Genomic DNA, 26,139 nt, shown 5'->3' on the forward strand with positions numbered 1-26,139 from the left:
TAGTATGTGGAAATTCAAATTACTGTTTCAACTTTCTAGGGCATTTCTGGCATGACGGCGTTTTGACTCGATTTCACATCAAGTTAGCATGAGGGGGTGTGAGGGATTTTGCTTTTTTTCATTATCCCTCATGTACAGAATCAATCAAACCTAGTCTGCAATTTTCATGTATTTATGCTGTTTTGAATGCTTCCGAGGGATCACTTTTTTCCAGATATTTCAATACAGTTGTCAAACACAGCTTGAAAACATATGCTCAATATAATCCACATCATTGATATTTGCATCATGCTCTGAAAGTTAGATGAGATAAAAACTTACCCTGTTGTCATTTTCTAATTTCACAGTATGTTCGTCAGCACTTCGTTTAGATCTGTGGGGTACATCATTATGTCTTAATACGTAGTGGTCTTCAAATGCTCTCAACTGTAAATAAAAAAAACTGTCTATTTAAGGAAAGCTACAAACAAAAGTCATTGAAATTTACAATTATTGGTTGATTTAATGATTAAATGGGGCATGTTAAAGTCTTACTTTGAACCGCATAGCCGTGACTGCTGTGGTTTTGAATTCCACCAGAGACTTTCAATTCTTTCATGTGAGGAAACTGTCAAGCTAGCTTACGGAACATCGGTTGTTCTACTCAGGAACACACTCGTATAATTGTGTCTCTCTGGCAAGTTGCTGAGGGGTTGCCGTCAACGGTTGAGGCATAAAAATTGCAGCCACTGTTTATCCCATATAATATAATAATAAGAGGCGACTAAATGGGTTCGTGTACCTGGAGCCTATGCTCCAGCACGTAAGGTTGTTTGACTCCTGGTGTTATTTGGAAACTTGTAAGACCCGAGGTTAGCCAAAATCGTATTTCCTTTGCGGCGCCATATGACCTACACTATGTTATTGCGACATAAAACTAAACGTTAGATCCCTATAATATACTTGTTTTATTTCTGAAATCAAAGTTCATGCATGCCAATTAATATTTCCAATAAAATGTGAATTGAAATGTGTTATCTACTATTTGCAAAAGACCATATACTTAGATTTTCTTTGCAATATTTCAACATTACCAAATAACATGATGTTGTTATGATCATTTTACTGTTTAATTCACCTTAAGGCCCGGTCACACAGCCCTCCACGGGCGTATCGCGGCCGAATAACGGCCAAAAATTTCTGCCCGTGAAGCAGACGCTGTTGGACGCTTTGAGGTCGCGATAAAGACGCGATACAGCCGTACTTTACCCGTCGTTACACACGGTAAGAAATTCACACGCGGTTGGCCGCGCGAAAAAGTTTTGGAATGCCCAAAAATTTAGACCGCGGGTAATCGCGGGCGGTACACGTGGTACACACGCGGTAAAGACGCAGTACAGACGCGGAACGAACGTGTTAGGACGTGCTACGGCCGCGGTTAAGACGTGGTTACACGCGGTAGGACGCGAAATTTTAGCGGGTAATCGCGGGTGGAGCACGGTCATAGCACGTTTCTTCCGCGTCTGTACCGCGTTGTTATCACGTGCATTAGCGTGTGTACCGCGTGTAAGCACGGACAAATGCCTTTCTCCGCGTAAACAGCGCGCCCCAATACCGGCCTAATCACGTTCAATTGCGTCTTGTACACGTCCCAAATACGATTGTCCACGGCCTAATCGCGTCTGTACAACGTCTGATTTTAGGTATATAAAAAGCGCGATTTGCCGAGCATTCACGGGACTGTGTCTTGAGCTGTTATGATTTCTACAGCCCGGTTCGGCTGCTTTATTATACCCGTGGTAGGCCGCGGTACCGCCGCGCTTCACCCGCGATAAGGACGCGGAACAGTCGCCGGCGTCTGTTCCGCGGGTAAACCGCGGGTAAGCCAATTTTGCACATTTTCCACCACGGGCAACCGCGGGCAAAAAAAAAATCGCGAAATTTTACCCGCGATACAGACGCGAAAGGCTGTGTGACCGGGCCTTTAATAAGCAAGTACTGTCTCTAATAAATGCATGTTCAAATCAGACTTCTTAAAGAAAAAAAAAACAGTTTTCAGTAAACTGCTGCAGGTACATCCAGGAAATTCTGTAAATTAGATTCACGACCGTGAACATTTAGATCTTATAGCACATTAATTGCATTGTGTCATCATAAAAATACGACATCGGTTTTAAATTATAAAATGACTTAAGCTTAGACTTAGTTCTCAAGTACTCTTGTTTATACAATACCTAAAATATATCATTTTAAGTCATGTCTAGAACAATCTATTTTTTCACCACAAACCGTCATTGTCTATTGTTCTAAAACTTTAACACACAAGATTTATATGTATTTTGCATGATCGGTTATTTTCGTGTGCTTAAATTTTAATGGTCTGTTAAATAGATTTTAAAAGGTATAACTTGTAAGTGTATACAGCAGTAATCTATCGCTTAATTCCATGGTTACCACAAAGATAGTCACGTTAGAAGAACATCAGTTATTTTGTGTCTTATATATACAAGAACAGTAATTATTAAAGTAAAATTCTGATGAAGATATATTGGCACTGTTTTGTTAATTTTATTGGTTAAGATTTCTTGAAACATCAATAAAAATAGATATAGTGTACAGAATGATTATTTAGAATTTCAACATTTTCTGACTCCCAACAGAAAATGTTCGCAGCAATGTTTTGAGTACATGTATATTTATACAAATTTAGCATTTGCTATGATTTGTTTTTGTATTTGTACATGGTCGCATTAATTTCTTTACATAACATATACTACTAATATTTTTACTAGGTATAAAATTCAAAATACATGTAGTTAAAATATGAAAGAAAGAAAAGCGCACTTTACGAGTACCTTACAGGCACCGTTTTTGCAAACGTAAATAATAATAATAATAATAATAATAATAATAATAATAATAATAATGATAAAACATAAAAAAACAATAAAAAACAGCACCCCAACACTCAGCAGTTATACTATATGATGGGATGAATACAATCTCATTTCATAAGCAAAATATTCATCAAATTTTATCATTTTAAGTTCACCTGGTCTTGTCACTATCGATATTGTAATAAAATAGTACAAATGTACTTGCAAACACCACCGGTTTCATTTTACTCATACGAATTCAGAAAAACCAACTGCGTTCAATCTGATGCCACTCCGCGCGCTTGCATTTTGTGTTTTGAATAAATCTTATCATTATAAATTATCACTCACACAATCAGCCGTAAAATTGTTCTGACGGGATAAAAGACTTTCAATATAGTATTTTAAGTAATAATCAAATACAAATGAGCAACGTCACGACAATACCAACATAATGGGTATGCGACCAGCATGGATCCCGACCAGCCTGCGCATCCGCGCAGTCTGATCAGGATCCATGATGTTCGCTATCAGTTTCTCTACTTGTAATGGAGTTGGTAAGCGAACAGCATGGATCCTTATCAGACTGCGCGGATGCGCTGGCTGGTCTGGATCCATGCTGGTCGCAAACACACTATGTTGGTTTTGTCGTGACGCGGCTCAAATGTTAAAAAGTAAAGGATCAGCCGTCAATCAGTGACTGGTCTATAGTATTTATAGAATATTAAAATTAAACCAGATGGATACTATCTTTTTGAATACCTTATAATGTATGTATATCCAATAAATATCTAGTATTTTAACAATTTTTTATAGTGTTTGTTTTAAGAATTAAAGTGCAATAATGGCTCTCATTCGTATTGTAATTTCTCTACTTATTTAGCATTTATAAATGGCTTGCGTACTTGATACATGTATATCAATCAGTATATCACTTAGGTTCTTTGACATGTCAGGACTGGAAATATTTCTTTCGAGATAAATATTCAATTTTATGTAGGTCTAGACCAGAAACTTGTGGACACAATTTCAGATCGTTTGCTCATTCCGTTTTTTCCAGACCAATTACTCTATATGTGAAATGACTGAAAATTGAAAAGCGTTGCAACGCTTTTCACTGAAATTTGACTAAGAATAGCACCCAAATACTATTTTTAATTTATTTATGGGTATATTTCGTAATTACCTTTTGCATATTTTTCTGTTTTAAACGCCCCAGCGAAGTGAAATCTTTTTGAAGCACGCTAGTTATTATAGTATTGCGTTTGTGTGAATAAACATAATTATGCGCACATATTATATCATATTATCCAATGTGGTCTTCTAAGTATATGTTTTAAAGATAAATAGTATCATTATGATGTAGAGAAACGCTTTTTGCTAAATCCATGGTTACAAGTAACAAGTCACATCAAAGAATCATTGTACATTTGAAAACTATTTTGATCATAGAAAAATAATATTAAGAGGATATTGTTTCGTCTGAGTGAAATATGGAATATATTTATATATATGATTCGCAAACTAATTTACAATAGCATGCAAGTTCGTAATTCCGAAACTAAAATGATCTTTTAACTTAAAAAAAATGAAACATCTTTGAAACACGAAAGAGAGTGAAGAAACTTGGTACATTATTAGTGGCACATAACAAAAACATCAGACATTTCTTAACTTTAATTTGTTAATTATTAAAGTAACAATTTAACAATTTAAGGAATAGTTCAATGAACTTTATTTTTCAAAAATAGACAGGTTCATAGATCAAAATAAGAAACTGAGAAATAAGAAATTGTCAAAAGTGAAAGTATTTGAGCCGCACCATGACAAAACCAACATAGTGCGTTTGCGACCAGCATCGATCCAGACCAGCCTGCGCATCCGCGCAGTCTGATCAGGATCCATGCTGTTCGCTTACAAACTATAACAAGTAGAGAAACTGATAGCGAACAGCATGGATCCTGATCAGACTGCGCGGATGTGCAGGCTGGTCTGGATTTATGCTGGTCGCAAACCCATTATGCTGGTTTTGTTATGGCGCGGCCCCTTTTTATTTTTATACTATAATATAGCTAATTTACAAGATTTGATCGTATTGAAGTTTATGAAGGATATACATTAGAAGTTATTGTTCCAAACTCGGGTTGCACACACTGTTGCGTAACTACGAATAGACATTACATTATCCTCTTGTCGTGTCATACAATTCACGCAAATATATTTATCAACAGATAATTAGTTTACATGAAATTTGAAACTGCCACTAACAATTCTATGATAATAATAATAATAATAATAATAATAATTATAATAATAATAATAATAATAAGAAGAAGAAGAAGAAGAATAAATAACAAAAACAACAACAAGCAGCAACAACAATAATAACAACAACAACAACAACAACAATTTAATAATAACAACAACAACAACAACAACAATAATAATAATAATAATAATAATAACAACAACAACAACAACAACAACAATAACAACAACAACAACAACAATTTAATAATAATAATAATAACAACAACAGCAACAACAATAATAATAACAACTACATCAATGATCAATGCTAGGGGCGTGCAGTGATGTTGAACATTATCTCTCATTAACATAGTCAGTCAAACTGAGTCTGCCATTCTCATGTTTCATTGCTTACGATGGATCATCTTTTTCCAGATTTTCTTTACTAGATATATCACATAAAATCTGGCAAAACTCTTGTTGTAATTGAGCTGTTCGTCTATAAAATCTTGTATACTAAGCAAACAATATTTGCAATTGTTCACGAGGAAACCATAAAGACTTAGCAAAATTAATTGTCTAACATTTGATAAACGCATATTAATATAATCATAATGCTTTCATTGAATTAAATTGAATAACAAATAGTGTCTTAATATAAATGCTTTAAGTGCTTATTAAATGTCTCATTTCTTTGATTTCATTTAAGAGACATTTCATTCATTAAAAATTTTATTGTATCTCATACAAGTAATATAAACATGAAATTTTTTATAATTGTAACACTTTACATTGCTTACAGGCAATATGTTGCCGGTCGATACATGCAAACTGCGCGATATAATTGGATTCTTATTTGTTATGAATATGATGAATACACGAAAGGTCAACTGCTAATAATATGACACACGCTTAACTCATAGACTGTATCAATATCTTGTGAATTCTAAATTAAAATATCATACGACGACAAGACATATGAGCCTTGCCATGACAAAACCAACATAGTGCATTTGCAACCAGCATGGATCCAGACCAGCCTGCGCATCTGCGCAGTCTGATCAGGATCCATGCTGTTCGCTATCAGTTTCTCTACTTGTTATAGCGTTTTTAAGCGAACAGCATGGATCCTGATCAGACTGCGCAGATGCGCAGGCTGGTCTGGATCCATGCTGGTCGCAAACGCTTTATGTTGGTTTTATCATGGCGCGGCTCATATATTACATAAGGAACTAGTGCAAATTATGTTGCCCAAATATCTCAGTTTCTAGGGCGCTCTTTGTCAACTAGAAAACACCCCAACGTTTCATTTTATTCACTGACTGAGACATAAATTTTGACATTTGATCGCTCACTTTCAAAGTATATAATCTGATGAAAATCTTTGAGATGTTATTACGTCATGATACGTAAGAGAGGATTCTCCTCCAGGATTGGAACATACTTGTATCATAAAAATCACTTTACCTGTGTTGATTTGTCAACATATTTTCGTTCTATACAGTCAATTACATTTTCTGGTTTGGTTTCAAGTCAGACCGAGTTCTAAGATCACATGGCGCCTTCCTGACTTTTCTGATGGATTAAGACCTCGTGTACACCCATGTGCTTCATTCATTGCACGAATGAGCACTTTAGTAGAACCACTGACCTTCTGTCAACAGTCCAGTGATAAAAGTTCGAGAAATGTTTGGCGTCTTCTTTTAACACAGCAAAAGAAATAAGCATTAGATTTTAAGTCAAACATACCTTTCTACACCTTTCTAAAATAAAATAGAGTTTCAGACTACTGACTTTTTTGTCATTTTACTCGTCGTTAAGCTAATTTTGCATTGCCAAATATATATACTTGTACACTTTTCCACACTTAACAAATTTAAATTATATTGGTTGTTTTTGTTTAATATCATCACTCACTGCACCTTTTCATGACTGAAAATGAGTAAATACCGATATCATTAAAAACATAGGGACCAATTATATATGATATAAGTCTATCAATTTTGATTCTATCAACAAATGTTGAATTCTGCTTAAGCCGGTGCCGGGGGGGGGGGGTCTGTGACGGAAGAGTGCACTTTACACTACCGCCCATAAAAAGGCTCATTAGAACTGAGCCATTAACATTTACTTTTTCATGTAAAACACAAATGTAATCAAAGAAATATTGTCATGTTCTCAAAATACAAGTTTATTGCAGCTTATTTGTAAAATCTAGTCATCTATCAATTCTATAAAACACTGCTAAACGCTTGTTGAGCGCATGAGTCTTAAAAACATTGCAACTTACGAAAGTTTCTATATATACATTGTCATTTAATTTATTTAATTAAGTCCAAAACACAGCTTTATTCAAAGAAATGATTTAAGTAAATATTCTTTGTTCACGGGGTGTACAATACTAAAGCACTATAATGGCCCAAATTATCGCGAGTGTATTTTTTATTGGGCTAGTAATTTCTCCACTTATTGTAGCACAATTTACTACTTGCTAACTTGTAATATCAATATTACTAATTACATAGTTGATATGAGAATAAATGACAGTGAATGTCGAGGTTGCATTTTGTCTTAATTAGCCAGTCATTATAGACAAATAGCTCGCGTTGTATCGCGCTGTTTCCGAGATATTTTTGCTGTCATATTCAAATAATTTTCATGACAAACATTGATTTTTGATAACAATGATGATGGTGGTTTCCTCACTAAATGTTATACTTTGAGATAGATTACACTTCCTGAAACAAATATACAGACAATAAAAAACATAAATGACTGGAGCTTTTCAATGATCAATTCTGACGCGGCAGAATTGTGTTCATTCACAAGCTGTAGATAAAACAATAGGCCATGTTAATTCAGTCCTGCCAGATTTTGAAAGGAATACAATAGGCCATGTTACTTCAGTCCTGCCAGATTTTGAATGGAGTACAATAGGCCATGTTAATTCAGTCCCGTCCGATTTTGAAAGGAGTACAATAGGCCATGTTAATTCAGTCCCGTCCGATTTTGAAAGGGGTATAATAGGCCATGTTAATTAAGTCCTGCCAGATTTTGAAAGGAGTACAATAGGCCATGTTAATTCAGTCCTGCCCGATTTTGAAAGGAAGGAGTACAATAGGCCATGTTAATTCAGTCTTGTCCGATTTTGAAAGGAGTACAATAGGCCATGTTAATTCAGTCCTGCGAGATTTTGAAAGGGGTACGATAGGCCATGTTAATTCAGTCCTGCGAGATTTTGAAAGGGGTACGATAGGCCATGTTAATTCAGTCCAGTCAGATTTTAAAGGAGTACAATAGGCCATGTTAATTCAGCCTTGTCAGATTTTTAAAGGAGTACAATAGGCCATGTTAATTCAGCCTGGTCAGATTTTGAATGAAGTATACTAGTAATAGGCCATGTTTATTCAGTCCTGCGCCAGAGTTTGAAAGGAGTACAATAGGCCATGTTAATTCAGTCCAGTCGGATTTTTAAAGGAGTACAATAGGCCATGTTAATTCAGTCCTGCCAGATTTTGAATGGAGTACAATAGGCCATGTTAATTCAGTCTTGCCAGATTTTGAAAGGAGTAAAATAGATAATTTTAATTCTGTCCTGTCAGATTTTGAAAGGAGTACAATAGGTAATGTTAATTCAATCCTGTCAGATTTTGAAAAGAGTACAATAGGCAATGTTTATTCAGTCCTGTAAGATTTTGAATAGAGTGCAATAGGCCATGTTAATTCAGTCCAGTCAGATTTTTAAAGGAGTACAATAGGCCATGTTAATTCAGTCCTGCCAGATTGTGAATGGAGTACAATAGGCCATGTTAATTCAGTCCAGTCAGATTTTTAAAGGAGTATAATAGGCCATTTTAATTCAGTCCAGCCAGATTTTTAAAGGAGTACAATAGGCCATGTTCATTCTGTCCTGTCAGATTTTGAAAGTACAATAGGCCATGTTAATTCAGTCCTGCCAGATTTTGAAAGGAGTACAATAGGCCATGTTAATTCAGTCCAGTCAGATTTTTAAAGGAGTACAATAGGCCATGTTATTTCAGTCCTGATAGATTTTTAAAGGAGTACAATAGGCCATGTTAATTCAGTCCAGTCAGATTTTTAAAGGAGTACAATAGGCCATGTTAATTCAGTCCTGCCAGATTTTGAAAGGAGTACAATAGGCCATGTTAATTCAGTCCAGTCAGATTTTTAAAGGAGTATAATAGGCCATGTTAATTCAGTCCTGTCAGATTTTTAAAAGAGTACAATAGGTCATGTTAATTCAGTCCTGCCAGATTTTGAAAGAAGTACAAAGGCCATGTTAATTCAGTCCAGTCAGATTTTTAAAGGAGTACACTAGGCCATGTTAAGTCAGTCTTCAGGAGTGCTGCATTTACTTAGTTCACTAGTCTGATTTCTTTGTCCTATATGTGCTATATAAAATACTACACGGGGGTCAAACACTTGAACATGTAAACGATGCTCGTCTTTACCTTGTTGTTGGTGGAATCACGAAGAAATCGTGACAATTAATTAGGAAGTGTGTAATTAAAATGGCACGACATTTTGTGAATTTTCGTTCTGTCTTTCTAACATTATTGACAATCCAAAAAGGTGTTGTCATTTAAACGTTAATATTAATGTTACTTGGTGCAAAACTTAAACAATCAAATTTTGAAATAAAGACTATATTAATTAAATGTTGGTTATATTCAATCATGGTTGACTGACAGGTGATTAATCATTTGTTTCAGATGTGGCATCTAAAATCATCCATTGTTTTGTTGCACATGTAAAATTAAAAAAATAAACTCTATCCAAGCCAGCTCAAAACTGCTGCGACCAAATGTACTGTTGCTGCTGGGAACAATCTTGTTCAACATCTTGTACAACAAGATTGTTTGGCATACGTTAAAAGAACTTGCAAACAGTGTCAGTTCATTGAGGTTTGACTCGGAAAGCTTTGTGTTCGATTATATTTTAATCTCTTGACTGATAAACAAAATGGTAGATGTATTTAAATGTATTCTTAGAAAGGTACACAATTTTTGAAAAAAAAAACGTCTTTCTGAAGTGATGAAAATTGAAATTATTATTTTGAACATCAATGATCCGTCAGTAATATGAAATAGTTGCTAAAGTGACATTATGCCCATCCAAGTGTCTTCAGTGAACAGGTATCAAGATAACTTTACAGTTTGCCATAATTGTGCTTTTTTTTTTTAATTTTACAATGAACACATGAACTCAATGATTCATCTGACCGACGAAAATTTCTATAAATTTCGTTCGGAATGTATCGGCAACATATACTTCTTTAAAAAAATGGTGGGACAGGGTTTTTATAATTAAGGCTGTTTTTATATTTCATCATATTTTTTTCCTTATCAATTATTGATCAATTATCATGATGACAGTCAATCTTTTGAAATATATTACTAGTTCAACTCAACTTGACAGAGAAAAATTGATCACAATGTCATAACAAACAAGTTAAACCAGTTATTGAATAAAAGTTTTTACTAAATAACGCAGGGAAAAAAACTACGCGTGTGACATAAAAAAAATCATACTTAACAAATCGTTTCTTACACTACATTGTACCAGGTGTAAAAATCATGACAAAAAGTAAGTTACAAGGTTGTTAAAACAATAACATTACATCCGTTAAATGAACTAAATATAATTTGGTGTTAACAGGAAGTTAAAAGGGTAAACGTTTAAAATAATGGACCATGCAGGTATAATTTGTAAAATTCGAGAAATTCCCCAATCGAAAGGTATGTGCATTACGGAAGCCTTAAAAAGCAGCAGAAATACGTCAGATATTTAAAATCAAATTATAATGTAAGATTAGCAATATCATTTGGACCGGATGTAACTTTTGAACAGAAGGAAAGAAATAAAACACGGAAAATTCGTGACGCTGCATGGTTAATAAGACCCGATTTAATTACATTTTAACTAATGTACAAGATTTATAAGTGGAGGAAGTTTGTGTAACATTGGAGATAGAGTGTTAAGGACAAAACGCTAAACAATGTCTTATAGATAAATGCTGCACGCTTTTTTTTCACGTCACTTTTCGTTGGTTTATCGTGATGATGTAAATGTACATAAAATTACTTTTAGGTACATTTATTACAGGATATTGGCATGCAGATTTGTCAAGATCCAGTAATAACCCGTTCGTAACGGAATAATTCGCTCCTTCAATCATGAACTACAATTTAATACATGTATATTGACATCAGTGAAATAGAGGATATGTTAAAACTTTAGCCTTACTTTTAGACCTTACCGGTTTTTTTCTTTTTAAAGTAACATACAGGTTGTCTGTTTGATATATGTGTTAAATCACTATTTTAAAATATGCAGTGTTGAATAATTAGTTAAACGAAGTAGTAACTTTTTAAAAGTAGCAGAAAATGCTCAGTACTTTCATTTTCGGTACAAATCATTTGTTACCATAAAAAATGTATAACGAAGGTTGACCTCATTACTATTACAAATCATCCTTTATTTCATATAATTTTAGTGCAGTTTTTTAGTGCAGTCAGCCCTCAATATATCTTACAATTTGACTTTGTCATGCCACTTAAGGACCAAACAATGGTAAAAAGAGGCTTTGTCCTTTCTTGTCACATTGCTCGTGGCGATAGGCATGTCATAATGAGTGTGCTTATGCTGTAGTATGCTGTTGTGTTATCGTTCTCTACCTTTTGTAATATTATCATGATTATTGTTGTGTATTATGTGTACATATGCCAAAATAAATATTATCGTAACTTATTACTTATAACTTAAACGTTATCTACAATGAACATTCTTATTCAGATTAAATTATCATCATCATCATCAATATTATCATCAATATTATCATCATCATTATCATCTAATCATTATTTATATGTTTTTTTTATCATTATTAGCATTAGTACTTTCATTATTATCATTATTTTTATCAATATTATTATTATTATTATCATCATCATTATCATTATAACTGTTGTAAATATTATTATCTAATACAATTAATGCTATATCAGTTTCGAATTCAAATGATATAATATTATTTTGCGTTAGGGCATAAACCAGACTGTTTTAGTTTATATTACACGTGGATTTGTGGATTTGTCAATAATGTTTTCTTCTTTTGCCAATGTTATTAAATTCAAAATGAAAGAACTATATTCATATATTTATTTTATCACATGTTATCTCAACCTACAGAATTGTCATGTTTTCATGCTAAATTAATATATATTTTACTTTAACAAATGTGTTAACTCATTCTTATTCATACAATCTCGAAAAGTATGAGATTTGATAAAGCCTTCATTCAAAATAATTAAGATATGAAAATTCATATATTTTCTAATATAACGTCATATATTTATTAAACTATCTTTTATGGCCATTATTTGTGCTTCATTATATCGTAATTGCTTCAAGATTCATATAGACAACAAATAGCAAACAATGCCGTTAAAATCGTATGAATAAAATAACAAATCATGTTTAGACTTCCCCGAAAGGTCATGCATATTACTTTCGCTTATTGGAATTAATTCCGCGTTAATGTAACAATAACTGTGAACAGATAGTATTATTTTTGTCATGGAAATCTCGTTAAACATTCACTCACAATGATTGAAATGTACGTTTGTGCGAGTGTGTTTGTGCTAACAAATGTTTCAATTTTCTCGAGAAAACATCGTGATAAAATCTAATTATTTAACTTTTGAATAAACGAAACGCTTATTAATTGTATTGTTAAAATAGAATTGATCATATATTTAAGGTTCTTCATTCAATTATATTATCAGAGCTTATAGAACATTTAATTCTATTATTAGAGCTCATAGAATGAATACTGTTTAAAACGGTGCTGGTGTGGGGGTGGGGTAGTGGGATATGTGTCACTTTTTATTATCTCAAGATGTAAAACACTGAATAAAATATTCTATTTTCAATAAAATACAAACATAAGACGTAACATGATTACATTTTAAAGATACACCATGCTAACATTTGATATTAGAGCATATTGTGAATTGTTTCACAGTCTCTTTGTAGATATATAAAATAGCAGCGTGGTTACTAACTGAGACATGTTCATCATTTTTATATGTTAAATATTGCATAACCGGTGCCAGGGGGGGGGGGGCATGAACGGTAGCGTGCATAATAACGCTGATGCAATCTTCTTCTGATTGTTTGTTTCAAAGCTAATGTGCAGGTATTTCCAAGCTAAGTACATGCGTTTCAATGCTAAGTCCTGGAGCTGACAGGATAAATGCAGGTGTTTCCATGCTAAGTTCAAATGAGTTCAAAGTTCGTTCGCTTTGATATACCGATAGTCACAGATATATGCATACGTATATTCATTTAGGAGTTATATTACTGTTAGGAAAGACCAGTCTCTATTTGCTTGAGGGGTTATCTGTATTCATTCTGCTGCGAACTGTTTGTTCAATTTTGAATATAATCAAGCTATCATCCGTGATAATGTCATTTAAGACTGATAAAATCTTTCCATAAACAAGTGAAAGACTTCGATCCATAAAAGCAAATAATATAGACATAGATTTATGAAAAATGTACTATTTTCGTATTGTTGAAAGTTCACTGTTATTAAAACACACATTGATACGTACCGAATCACACTTAAAATAGTTAAAGGATAAAGAGCTAGCATTGAGACAACTTAGACAGCACGAGAGTGAAGGTGACATGGCAAATGCAAGTCCTTTTCAGTTACAGCAGGGAAGTGGTTAAATATTGTTGACCCAATCTGATTAAAATTAGCACTAAATAACGCTCCGCTTTTAGATCTGAGCGTGACCATATACGAAATTATTTCTGGTGACTATTCACACAGCCAATCATCGGCGAGCTTTCATAATTTTGAAAGTGACATGGTTTCTAATTTAAACCCTGGGAAAACCAATACTGAGTATAGGTAAATTTTCACGATTTCGAGAAAAACATGTTGTCCGACAGGTTAACTGGCAAAACAATCTTTCCCATTAAAAATTGACTCTATTGTTTCAAGTAATTTGTTAAAAGTTACTTCAAACATTTTTTTCTAACAAAAATCAACAATTTGGTTAACTTCCACGTATTACTTTTTCTAATACCTATGTAAAAACTGGTTTGATTGCATGGCTAAAAAGGAAATCCGAATGATAAAAAAGGCGAAACATATACGGTAGTCTTCAGATCTACATAAAAGAAATAAGTAGATCTAAACTTTAGTCAGATTGAATTTTACCCAGCCTAGTAGTTAAATAATATATGCTTACAACCGTTCAAGCTTATTATAACTATTTGCCTGTTTTTTACACATATACTCATGCGCCAAGTAAAACGAAGATATGCTGGCTGATCATGGTCTGCACTGTTTGCTATTTACTTCCTACATATTCAAGGGGGTTAATCCATGCGCGCGCATCCTTAAAGTTCTGATACCGCGAACACTTCATCGGCCGGTATTTCGAAGAAAAACGAGTGGTGTGAAGAAATCAGAAAAGGTATGAATTTAATTTGTTTTGCAAAGAAGATGTCCTAACTTCTAGTTTTTATATACAAAATGTCTTGAAGTAACTCTTTCCTGTTTTGTCAGTATTTCGCGTTGAATGCGATTTTGATTCTGGATAGTGCGTACACCCGGCGTTGAAATGTTACAGAAAATGAGCAAATATCGATTAAACTGGCCGTTTTAAACGGCTGGAAGTTATTCTGTTGTAGAATCCTTTTCAAAAATATATTTTCAACCTTCGTTCCAATTCATTTGTACTCAAAAAGTATTTAAACTCACTATTTACAGAAAACAGAGATTATGATATTGCGTACACTCTAAAAAAATCCAGATACTGCGTACACATAACTATGCAATTGATAGAAAGTAGGTATGTGAAGTTGGCTTGTACATTGTACATCGTAGTTCAGCTTGTAATTCCCCAATTACAAGCTAGAAGTTGGGTATTCAGCTTGTAGTTCGGACCAGATACACCAGGATACGTTAAATTTGAATTACGAGCTAGTAGTTGGGTATTCATCTTGTAGTTCTGACCAAATACATCAGCATACATAATATTTGAATTAAGGGCTAGTAGTTGGGTATTCAGCTTGTAGTTCGGACAAAATACACCAGCATACATAATATTTGAATTAGAAGCTAGTAGTTGGGTATTCAGCTTGTAGTTCGGAAAAAATACATCAGCATACATAATATTTGAATTACAAGCTAGTAGTTGGGTATTCAGCTTGTAGTTCGGACCAAATACACCAGCATACAAAATATTATCTAGCTGATGTATTTTGTCAGCTGGCATGTATGCTGGTGTATTTGTTCCGATCTACAAGCTGAATACCCAACTACTAGCTTGTAATTCAAATATTATGTATGCTGGTGTATTTGGTCCGAACTACAAGCTGAATACCCAACTACTAGCTTGTAATTCAAATATTATGTATGCTGGTGTATTTGGTCCGAACTACAAGCTGAATACCCAACTACTAGCTTGTAATTCAAATATTGTGTATGCTGGTGTATTTGGTCCGAACTACAAGCTGAATACCCAACTACTAGCTTGTAATTCAAATATTGTGTATGCTGGTGTATTTGGTCCGAACTACAAGCTGAATACCCAACTACTAGCTTGTAATTCAAATATTGTGTATGCTGATGTATTTGGTCCGAACTACAAGCTGAATACCCAACTACTAGCCCTTAATTCAAATATTATGTATGCTGATGTATTTGGTCAGAACTACAAGATGAATACCCAACTACTAGCTTGTAATTCAAATTTAACGTATCCTGGTGTATCTGGTCCGAACTACAATCTGAATACCCAACTACTAGCTAGTAATTCAAATATTGTGTATGCTGATGTATTTGGTCCGAACTACAAGCTGAATACCCAACTACTAGCTTGTAATTGGGGTATTACAAGCTGAACTACGATGTACAATGTACAAGCCAACTTCACATACCTACTTTCTATCAATTGCATAGTTATGTGTACGCAGTATCTGGATTTTTTTAGAGTGTACGCAATATCATAATCCTTGTTTTCTGTAAATAGTAAGTTTAAATACGTTTTGAGTACAAATGAATTAGAACGAAGGTTGAAAATATATTTTTGAAAAGGATTCTACAACAGAATAACTTCCAGCCGTTTAAAACGGCCAGTTTAATCGATATTTGCTCATTTTCTGTAACATTTCAACGCCGGGTGTACGCACTATCCAGAATCAAAATCGCATTCAACGCGAAATACTGACAACACAGGAAAGAGTTACTTCAAGACATTTTGTATATAAAAACTAGAAGTTAGGACATCTTCTTTGCAAAACAAATTAAATTCATACCTTTTCTGATTTCTTCACACCACTCGTTTTTCTTCGAAATACCGGCCGATGAAGTGTTCGCGGTATCAGAACTTTAAGGATGCGCGCGCATGGATTAACCCCCTTGATATTTTGAATTTTGTTCCCCAAAAATATATATGGTTCTGTCCAGATTGAATGACGGACAAGTCCATTTAAGATATTTAGCGTGGTAAGGGTAAATCTTTATAACTTTGCTATGCAATGAATTGTCTGGAAAAAAAATGTTTCTCTATTTTACAAAGAAATCACTGCAGTGTTCAATTACACAATTTTGTCATTGTCACAATGATTAGCACATAATTAGAAATTTCTGCATTTAAGAAAATTGACATGTTACCAACCCTTTATTTTCGTTATATCAGCATAAAATGAACAATTTGATATTACATAAAAGTACTTACAGATAGACTTATTGAAATAGTTTTTAACAACTTCTATCTGGCAAGAGTGAACCACCTCGCTTTTTTAATTGTTTAAAACCCATTATATTAAAGATTTTATATTTTGATGTCCTGTTAAAGTAACTGTTTGCCAATTACCTGAACTATCGTTTGCTTAATTTGCTTTTTTGGCAACTAGCACTGTAATAGTGATTTAGTATATTGTATGGAAGTCAAAATACTGCTTTATTTACATTTTGCTACTTTTATTGCTAATGCTTCCATGTGACAAACATGTAATATTTTTTAAAACAGGTTATAAACGATTTGAAACTCAAGTTTGTCCCCATATTGCAGAGATATCATTAATTTCAAGCCATACCATTGTATGACATAATTTCGTGTTACTAAATGTATTGCCATTTTGTAAGCACCAGTGTCAGTTTTGATTTTATAAGCTCATTTTAGTGTATTGGTATACATTGTATCTTTTAAAGTGATTTGATATAAATTAAGTTTTATATCTTGAAGAACTTGGAACAATGTACATTTATAAACATGTATTTATATGTATTTTCTTTATCATTAATATGATGATTTTTTCTAATTCTCAAAACAACGGACATATGGCATGTCCATTAAGGTTCCAGACAAAACATAATCAATTTTTATCATTGAATACAGAAAAAAAACAACAACAGTTTGTTGTTATCTTATAAGATAAAATGGCGAGATGAAAATTCAAATATTTGAAATTTGACAGTTATAATTAATAAGGTATTGGAAGCACATTGGAAACATTCAAGTATAGTCAATGGGTTTTTGTATATTATATTCGAACTTCTGGGTATTGTCATATGAGTAATAATATATAAAAACAATCGACAGGGTCACGATTATTGTCTAGAATCTCTATGCTAAAATTGCATATCATGTAAAAATGGTATATTTAGTATAATGATGTTCTATATACAAGTCTTGAATAAAGTTTCTTTTTCTGTTAAATGGGTCATACAATTTATGTATCGTTCTTTTTTACATTTCTTCGCATAATTATAAATTTATAATAATGAATAAAATCAAAAGATTTTTTTATTGTCATGGCCTTTGAATAATTATCAACCAATCACGACAAAGAAGACATTTTAAGATTAGCCAATCGCGCCTAATCTTACAAGAAAAGTTAAGGAATATTCGCAGAATAATATATATATATATATATATATATATATATATATATATATATATATATATATATATATATATATATATATATATATATATATGACGTATTTATATAATATCTTTTTCACACAAATGTACTTGTTTCGTGAGAAAATGATTGCGTTACTGTAGGCAAGCTATAATATTCATAATATTCATTTATAATTATATGAAATTATAATGTTCAGTTACATTAAAAAAATAAAGATATTAATGGTGACTAAAAATTTTAATTACATTTCTTTATATTATTAACATACTGATTATTTTTTATTATATTCTGTGAAAATTAAAAAAAGGCGATATATCATGCTATACATATATAATTACTTCTTGCACGCATTGTAGGATTGTACCTAAAGCACGCCTCTTTGGTACCCGGTCTTTCATTTTGCACATAATATTACATAATTACATCATATGAGGTCATGTGAGGCGACCTTTTTTTGGCTTTTTCTGGTAACGTACCTGAGTAGAACGACCAACCCCTTCTCTAATCCACTTGGATAGCTTTCACAAATGGAAGAATCCAAATTTGTGATGGAAGAAGCACGCAATCATTTTGTGTAATTATTATTTCATACATGTAACATTAGATATTTAAGCAATCCTTTTTCTACGTAATACGTACAATAGACAAACTGGGACATAAATAGCCTTTCGATTTATTTGTGAAATTATCTAAATAATTCTTAGGGAACATAATCTCAGCAAATGGTTATGGCCACAATTTATTGTCTTCCTTTGATGAGCTCTGCACACTCCGTCGCTCATGATCATACCAACGCTTTTGTATAACAATACTAATAATCCAGATTTTCTTTTTTAAAGTTTCTTATATGTTGATGAAAGCTGCTTCCAATTTTGGGACAAATAAAAATATATTTTGACAAATCATTGGGTTTTTGTTGTTGTTGTTGTTGTTGTTGTTGTTGTTGTTATTAATATACATGTTTATAATTTGTCAGAAGAGTAGTTGTTCATCTATATATGCTAAATATACGTTGTTGTTATTTTCTTGCTTGAAATTTTCCCAAAATATTGCCATTCTTGATTCCAATAGTTATCTTTTAGAATTAAGATCTTTTTATTTCGCAATCACATCTGATTCTAACATATAAGAAACGCACACATATAAGAAAAGCACATAAAAAAAAACTTTATTCAATGATTTTATTCAAGAAACATTTAAAGTGACATCATTCCCATCCAAGTATAATTATGTTCAACTTTATATATTACTATGCAAAAATAATAAATAATCCATGTGAGCCAGGCAAATTTATATAAATAGCTTTTGGAATGTATCGGTAAAATTTGATTTTGAAAAAGAGTGGGCAAGTCTTTATATAATTTAGGTAGTTTTTATATTTTATCCTAAACATTTTTCATTATGAATTATTTATTGGTCAAGCACCATTATAATAGTGAATCTCTTTAGTGAAATATATCACTAATTAATAAATTAATAAACATTAGCATAAGGTCACTTTAACCTGGGACAAAAAATAGTTTTTGTCACAGATTTAAAGCAGCATGCCTCCAGATGAACAAATCAAACTTGTGAAAAATGTACTAATATTTTAGAAAAGTAGAAAAATTCAAGATTGAAGTAATAATTTACATGTTATGAGCGATTAATGGTGAATTTTTCATTATGTGTAACTATATTTCTACTGCGTTACTAACGCAGTAAGGGCATTTTTTGAATAGTTGGACCTATTTTTGTAATTAACCTAGGTTGAAAGTGCCATTGATAATGTGTAAATTGCTTCCTTTTGGTTACTATATAATATTTTACATTTTTAATGAAAATAAGCGTGCTGCTTTAATTTTCAAATGTCAGACTGACCGAAGTTAACGTCACCAATGTATTTTTTAGTAAGCTGGCTTCGAAATTTTAAAAATAAAATTTACATCTTAGTACACATATATAAATGTCAAATTGCATGTTTCAATAATAAAATTCCCATTTATAAACACATCTCTATCGATTTACATTAAATCTGTCGTCTGCTTTAATTATATACATTTAACCAGGTGTTTCAACGCCACGTGAATACATGTACATTGTAAACACTATTTAAGGAAATATCGATGATGATACATTTAACAAGTTTGTAAATTCATTCTATTTATAAATAAAATCCGGGAAATAAGGAAATGTATGGGTTTTGAGCAATTTGTATAAATTCTACGCTATTCCACGTCATAATTCCGTACAAACCGTCAAAATGAAAATTTAAAGGCCCGTGAAGCCTATACAATACTATAATATTTATTTTTCAAAAGCTTTTCAAAAAAATATTTGGTGCTCCGTTACAGTTTCCAAAAATTTAAATAATCATTGGCCATAAAAATAATACGCATATTTTGCTTCCTTTGCTTTTTGCCAATAAGTACAGTTATAGTGATTAAGTGTTTCGTATTGAAGTAAAAAAAAGAACAAAACAAAAACCTAAATGTTCTTAACTCATTTTTACAACCAAATAAAAACCGTGTTTGCCTTTTTCTACAGAAGGAAAAAGTATTCATTTTTGAGGCATTATGTGCCTTTAATATAATTGTACTGTATATGTTTTTAAACCAACAAAATTAAAATTTCATGCAGACCGTGAAAAAGTTAACGACACTATTTGTGATGACACACTCATTGTTAAAAGTTGTTATTTTGTTTGACGTCACATCAAAAACGTAAAATACTTTGAGTGGCGGAAGAAAGACCATGCCCCCCTTCGAGCATCAATTTATACACGAGAGAACACCTTGTTAATCTAAAAATTGACTACTGTACGGCTCGAACCTGCAATCCTGTTGATAAGATACGATATATATAAATATCTTAAACCCAGGCCGGTTGTTTCTCACTTCTCACGTGTCACGTGAGTAACTCACGTGTTACCTGAGTAAGACGCGTGAGCGGGCAAAATTTGACGTCATGTCTGATAATGTATAATCACTTTCATTAAGATACAGACAAAAAGAAAAAAAATATGACGTCATCAACGTGAATGCTATTTTTAACAGTTGTAACAGAAATTGGTACGGATATATACTAAGGCGGTGTTAACTTTAATATATATACATCATCTAATTTATATTAAAAAGTGACAATCTGTTATAATTAGACACGAATACCTCACGGGTCTTTCTACAAATATTATGAATACTTAATTAAATAATATTGACCATAACATGTTTTAGAATAACAATTTTCTGATTTAATTAAATACATGTATTAACAATTGGGAAATGGCAAAATAATCCAGAACGGTATTTCCTTCATTTTAAGGTGTTGCAACTATTGCAATTCCCACTGTAAAACACTCTTCAACGAGGTAGATACAAGTAATGCTTTTTCAGTGTAATGTAATGAAGAAAACATGAAATATTAATTCATACACAACTCTTTATTGGTCTTTAATTTCAAACCTAGAAAAGAATGTTAGACATTTGCTGAAATCATTAAAATTTCCCAATTCCTATCAAAACAAATATACTCTGTCATAGAGTTTGCAATTTTCGCTTATTGTCGTTTCTTATTTTATACAAGGCGTTTCGTTTTCCCCCCAGAATACCATTTTAAATCATTTAAAGGCACATTTCAAAATGAAATAAACTTTGACATACATATGCTTGTTTGCTAGGAACCTTGTATGTTCATTCTATTTTTTTTCTTCAAAACATCATTTCAAAAATGTTTAATAATGGTTTTAGGCCAGGTGTATCCTTGTCGACGGTGTCACCTTACTGAAATATTCTATTTTAATTAAGTCTAGAAATATTCCAGCGAAACCAATTTCACAGTCGCGAAATTTCGGCTCTTTCCGTCAAACTTCGGATAAGAACTATTGGTAATCGGCGAGTTGTTCCGAATGCTAGACTTTTATCATTATTGTGGTTCTGTTTTAAATGCTGTTTCGACTTAGCGATTTATTAAAATGCCAGGGTTTTTAGAATATATGTTAGTAGTTTATTAGTTTACTGTCTCACAGTATACAAATCTGTATATCAGTAAAACATTGCCACGTATTCTAAAAACTTTATACACGATTATCATGACAGTTAGATTACCGCTACTGACATTCAAGAAAAAAGAGCAGACATAATACAAAACCTTTTCAAATAAACTTTGACGTAAATCATTATACAGGTTACAATAGAGCAAAACGTGCATTTCATCTTCTATCCCATCTGTACATAAAGAACATTATTTAAGTATGTAACAATAGCACTTTTGAAGAGAGTGTATATATCTAGCTCCGTGATTTGGAGGAAGAGACATATTCGTAACATAAAAGAAGACACATATGCCTTAACTGATATACATATACATATGCCTTATCTGATATACATATGTTCTGGTTGCCGCTCCACGTGCACAGACATGTATGTGTATGTAGTTTCATTGAAGAAAAATTGAAAACCTAATGTTTTTACCACAGTACATGTAGTGTTTAAATCGTGTATCCTTGACAAAAGTTTGGCGAATTTACAACTTAAATTAAACATTTGATAATGCAAAAATGTAAATCTGTTTTGTCATAACTATGTTTGTAATAGACGTTATTATAGTGACAGTTTAAAATTCTTCTCTTTGTTTTTGCTTTTGAATACAAGTTCGATCCTGGACCAAATTAAAACATCTGTTTGAAAAAATCAATCGATATAATCGTACGGTTAACTCAATAAGTAGAGCGTTGGACTGTTAATCAGGGGACCCGGTTTCGATTCCTGGACAGTGCAGGTCATTTCCGTTAGGATTAATCATGATATAATTTCTATGGTCATTTGCAGAGTACCTCTGCTCTTACATGTACAGAAGTTATCAGTTCCTTGTGAAAGTGAAGGCAACTAGTACTGGTAAACTGGTTGACAGCCTGCCCAGGAAAGACGCGGTGGCTGAACTGTGTTTTGGTCAATTGAATGTCTTTCTGCCGTGATCCGGAGAGTAAACTACCAACACCACCAGTCAATCGGTATAGAAAGGTGCACATATTGCTTGTTTAATGATATATGTAAAAATAAAGGTAGGTCTTATCTGATAAAATGATGGTTTTTTTTTTAAATCCGAAGCAACTATACTATAGTTTTACATTTTACAAGTGTTTTTCTGTGTAATAATTATGTTATAGTTTTGAGTTGTTTTTTTCTCTCAAAAAAGATAACATAACCGTAATTAAACAGCCGGACAACAAATAGGTGGAGTACCGGGTTCTTATAATGTGACTGAACATACAGTTTTGGTGCGTCCGAATATGAATGACTTATCGAGGCCCGATAGTTCTTTCTAAAATATCTTTGAAATGATTTCTGGTATTACTTTGAAACTTCTAATATATTATGATTTTTTAATAACATTTTGACAAAGTTATGCCCCTTGAATATGAATGAGACTATGAAGTTTTTAATAAAAGACTTGTAGTGTTAAGTAATGCCTCTTGAATATGTATAAGAATATTAAAAAGAGAATACAGTAGAACTTCTATGTATCGAACTTCGATTTATCGAAGCGTCTAAGTAAAATGAAATTTTGTTTTTGTTTGCTTTTACGGCGCACCAAAACAATTTCGGTCATATAGCGCCGAACAGGAAATATGTTTTTGGCTAAAAGCAACACCAGGGGTCAAAACCACCTCACCTGCTGGAGCTAAGAGATGTATAGACTTAAATAATTCGAACCCATTAGTCGCCACCTACGATCACGCAGTGCTAACGGTGGCTGCAATTATGATGCCTCAACCCTTAAAGGTAACCCCTTCATTCATTCATTCATTCAAATTTCATTCCTTCATTTAAAATTCATTCATTCATTCAAATTTCATTCATTCATTCATTCATTCATTCATTCATTCATTTACTCAACTTAAATCTCTTAAACGAGATTTTTTTTAAAATATTTTTTATTTAGATATGTTCATAACAAGACTACATTCTTTCAGTCTCCGTACGTCATTTCTATCTACCACAGGCGTTTAGTAACCCCGTAATTTTGTAAATACATAAGTGAATAAACGGTGGAGGAAAATGTCATATTTCCCGGTATTAAATACAAATGACATTCAATACAAATTATCAAATACACTTTACAAACGCACGTAATTGATGGAAAATGACCAAAATGCACGCATGTTTTCGAGGAAACTACAAATTTCCTCCATATCTATACATGTTTATATTCTATATTGTATCTATAATTATGAAATGACATACAGGTGCCCTGCTGTTTTAGTTCTTTGTCTGTCAAAGTAAATTTTGCATCTTGCATTCAGTTGTTAAAATAACATAATATTTCATAGCAATTTATTCAGATAATGTATTGAACTAGAAAGTTTAAAATATGTTTAATTTACATTCTAAGTAACATATTGTTAGAAGGAGAAAAATAAAACTGCCATATGTGCAAAATCAATTTTAATAACGCCTCAGCTCTTCATGTACGAAAACACATTTTAATATAATCATTATCTATATATATATATATATATATATATATATATATATATATATATATATATATATATATATATATATATATATATATATATATATATATATATATATATATATATATATATATATATATATATATGATGAAACAAAGGATTTAGATCAATTTTAAAGTTAAAACTGTTTCTATTCATTTAAAAAAATAGTCCAAAAAATGATTATGATACAAGAAAAAAATGTATTAAACTAGAAATTAAACCTAAAACCGTTCTAAAACATGAAAACAACGTGCATTGAAAATTGGTACGGAAATATCTATATCTGTTTGAAATAAATTAAGGTACAAGTAAACGTCAGTTTGAAAATACCCCTCACAACTTATCAGTTATGTTATAATTGATAGAGAACAACAATATACGAATCTATCTGCCAAATTTGTATAACAATATATTTAAATTCACGTTATATCTTAAACCCTCTCCCCCTCAACCCACTTTCCCCATTCCCCGAAAACAAAAAAAACAACAACAAACAACAAAAAACCCAAAAGAACAAAACTACAACAACAACAACACCAACCTGGCGGATTATTTCATATCCATGTTCCTCCGCGACACGTTTTGCCACTTCCGGTCCCCCTTCAATATGAGCTGCCCAGGTGTTTGTAAACGGGTCCTCCTCTTTTTCTAATAATTCAACATTTTGAACAGCAATTAGTATTAATAGAGCAACTATTTTTGAACTCATATCAATCTGTGATTCTCGAACTCACGTTCTATGAAAATTAACTAAGTTAACTAAGTTCTTTGTTATCCGAATTCGTATTAAAAGATCCAAAGGTTTGAGACTTACACTTTGTAAAGATAAGAACCAAAACATGTCCTTATATAGAACCGGAATAGATAAAACAAAGTTGTGTGAAAAATTCCATTTATCGACAGGTGTTACAACTTTTAATGATAATTATATTATAATCAAGCTTTTCAACGGAGAAAAAAAACGTTTTTCTTTAAGTCCGGTTATTCCAAATAATAATAAAAAAAATGCTAATTTGTTAATTGTCACTCAGTTTAAACTATTGTCTTTAAACATGCCGATTTTTTCCCTCGCCAGGCAGCGTCGCAGCTATTTTACCGTACTTATTTCAAGTGACAACATTTCCCTATGAATATTCACGTATATTTCACGCGCAGAATCGCTTTAATTCCGGCGATTTAGATATTGTTTATATTGTCATATATCTCGGTTTATATATTACAATAGAGTAGTGCACAGTTAATATTTCTCAGTTGTATTTTTTTCTTTTCGCGATGTAACAGCCACATGTGTATTTTGACTTAATAATAAAACAGTATTGATTTTGGTTGTTTTTTTTTTATTTCTGTCCATGGTTTTTATTTTAGTTTAAAGATACATTTGTGCACTTAAATCAAAAACCAATTTGATAAAAGTTTGAGTGAGTACCTGCCTCTTATCTTTAATCGAGGATATGGTTGTAAACTATAATCCATTAATAGCAATAATAATTAATCAAATCAAATGATAAAGAAAAAATAAACCCGATTCGGTAATGTTTAAGGGGAAAGCAGTTAACCCCC

General features: G+C 32.3%; 1 protein-coding gene across 1 annotated transcript; it reads right to left on the reverse strand.

Annotated features, from left to right (window-relative positions):
• Nucleotides 1-285: 285 nt before the first annotated feature.
• On the reverse strand, nt 286-25,737 carry LOC132729499 (neuroendocrine convertase 1-like). The gene is made up of 2 exons (XM_060715272.1): nt 25,121-25,737; nt 286-426 (listed from the first exon to the last, which is right to left on the reverse strand). The coding sequence occupies exons 1-2, from the start codon at nt 25,286-25,288 to the stop codon at nt 301-303; spliced, it is 294 nt and encodes a 97-aa protein (XP_060571255.1). The 5' UTR covers nt 25,289-25,737; the 3' UTR covers nt 286-300.
• Between the last annotated feature and the right edge of the window lie 402 nt (nt 25,738-26,139).

Source organism: Ruditapes philippinarum, unplaced genomic scaffold (assembly GCF_026571515.1).
Source record: "Ruditapes philippinarum isolate M1 unplaced genomic scaffold, ASM2657151v2 ctg3486_1_1_1_1, whole genome shotgun sequence".
Classification (NCBI taxonomy): Eukaryota; Metazoa; Mollusca; class Bivalvia; order Venerida; family Veneridae; genus Ruditapes; species Ruditapes philippinarum.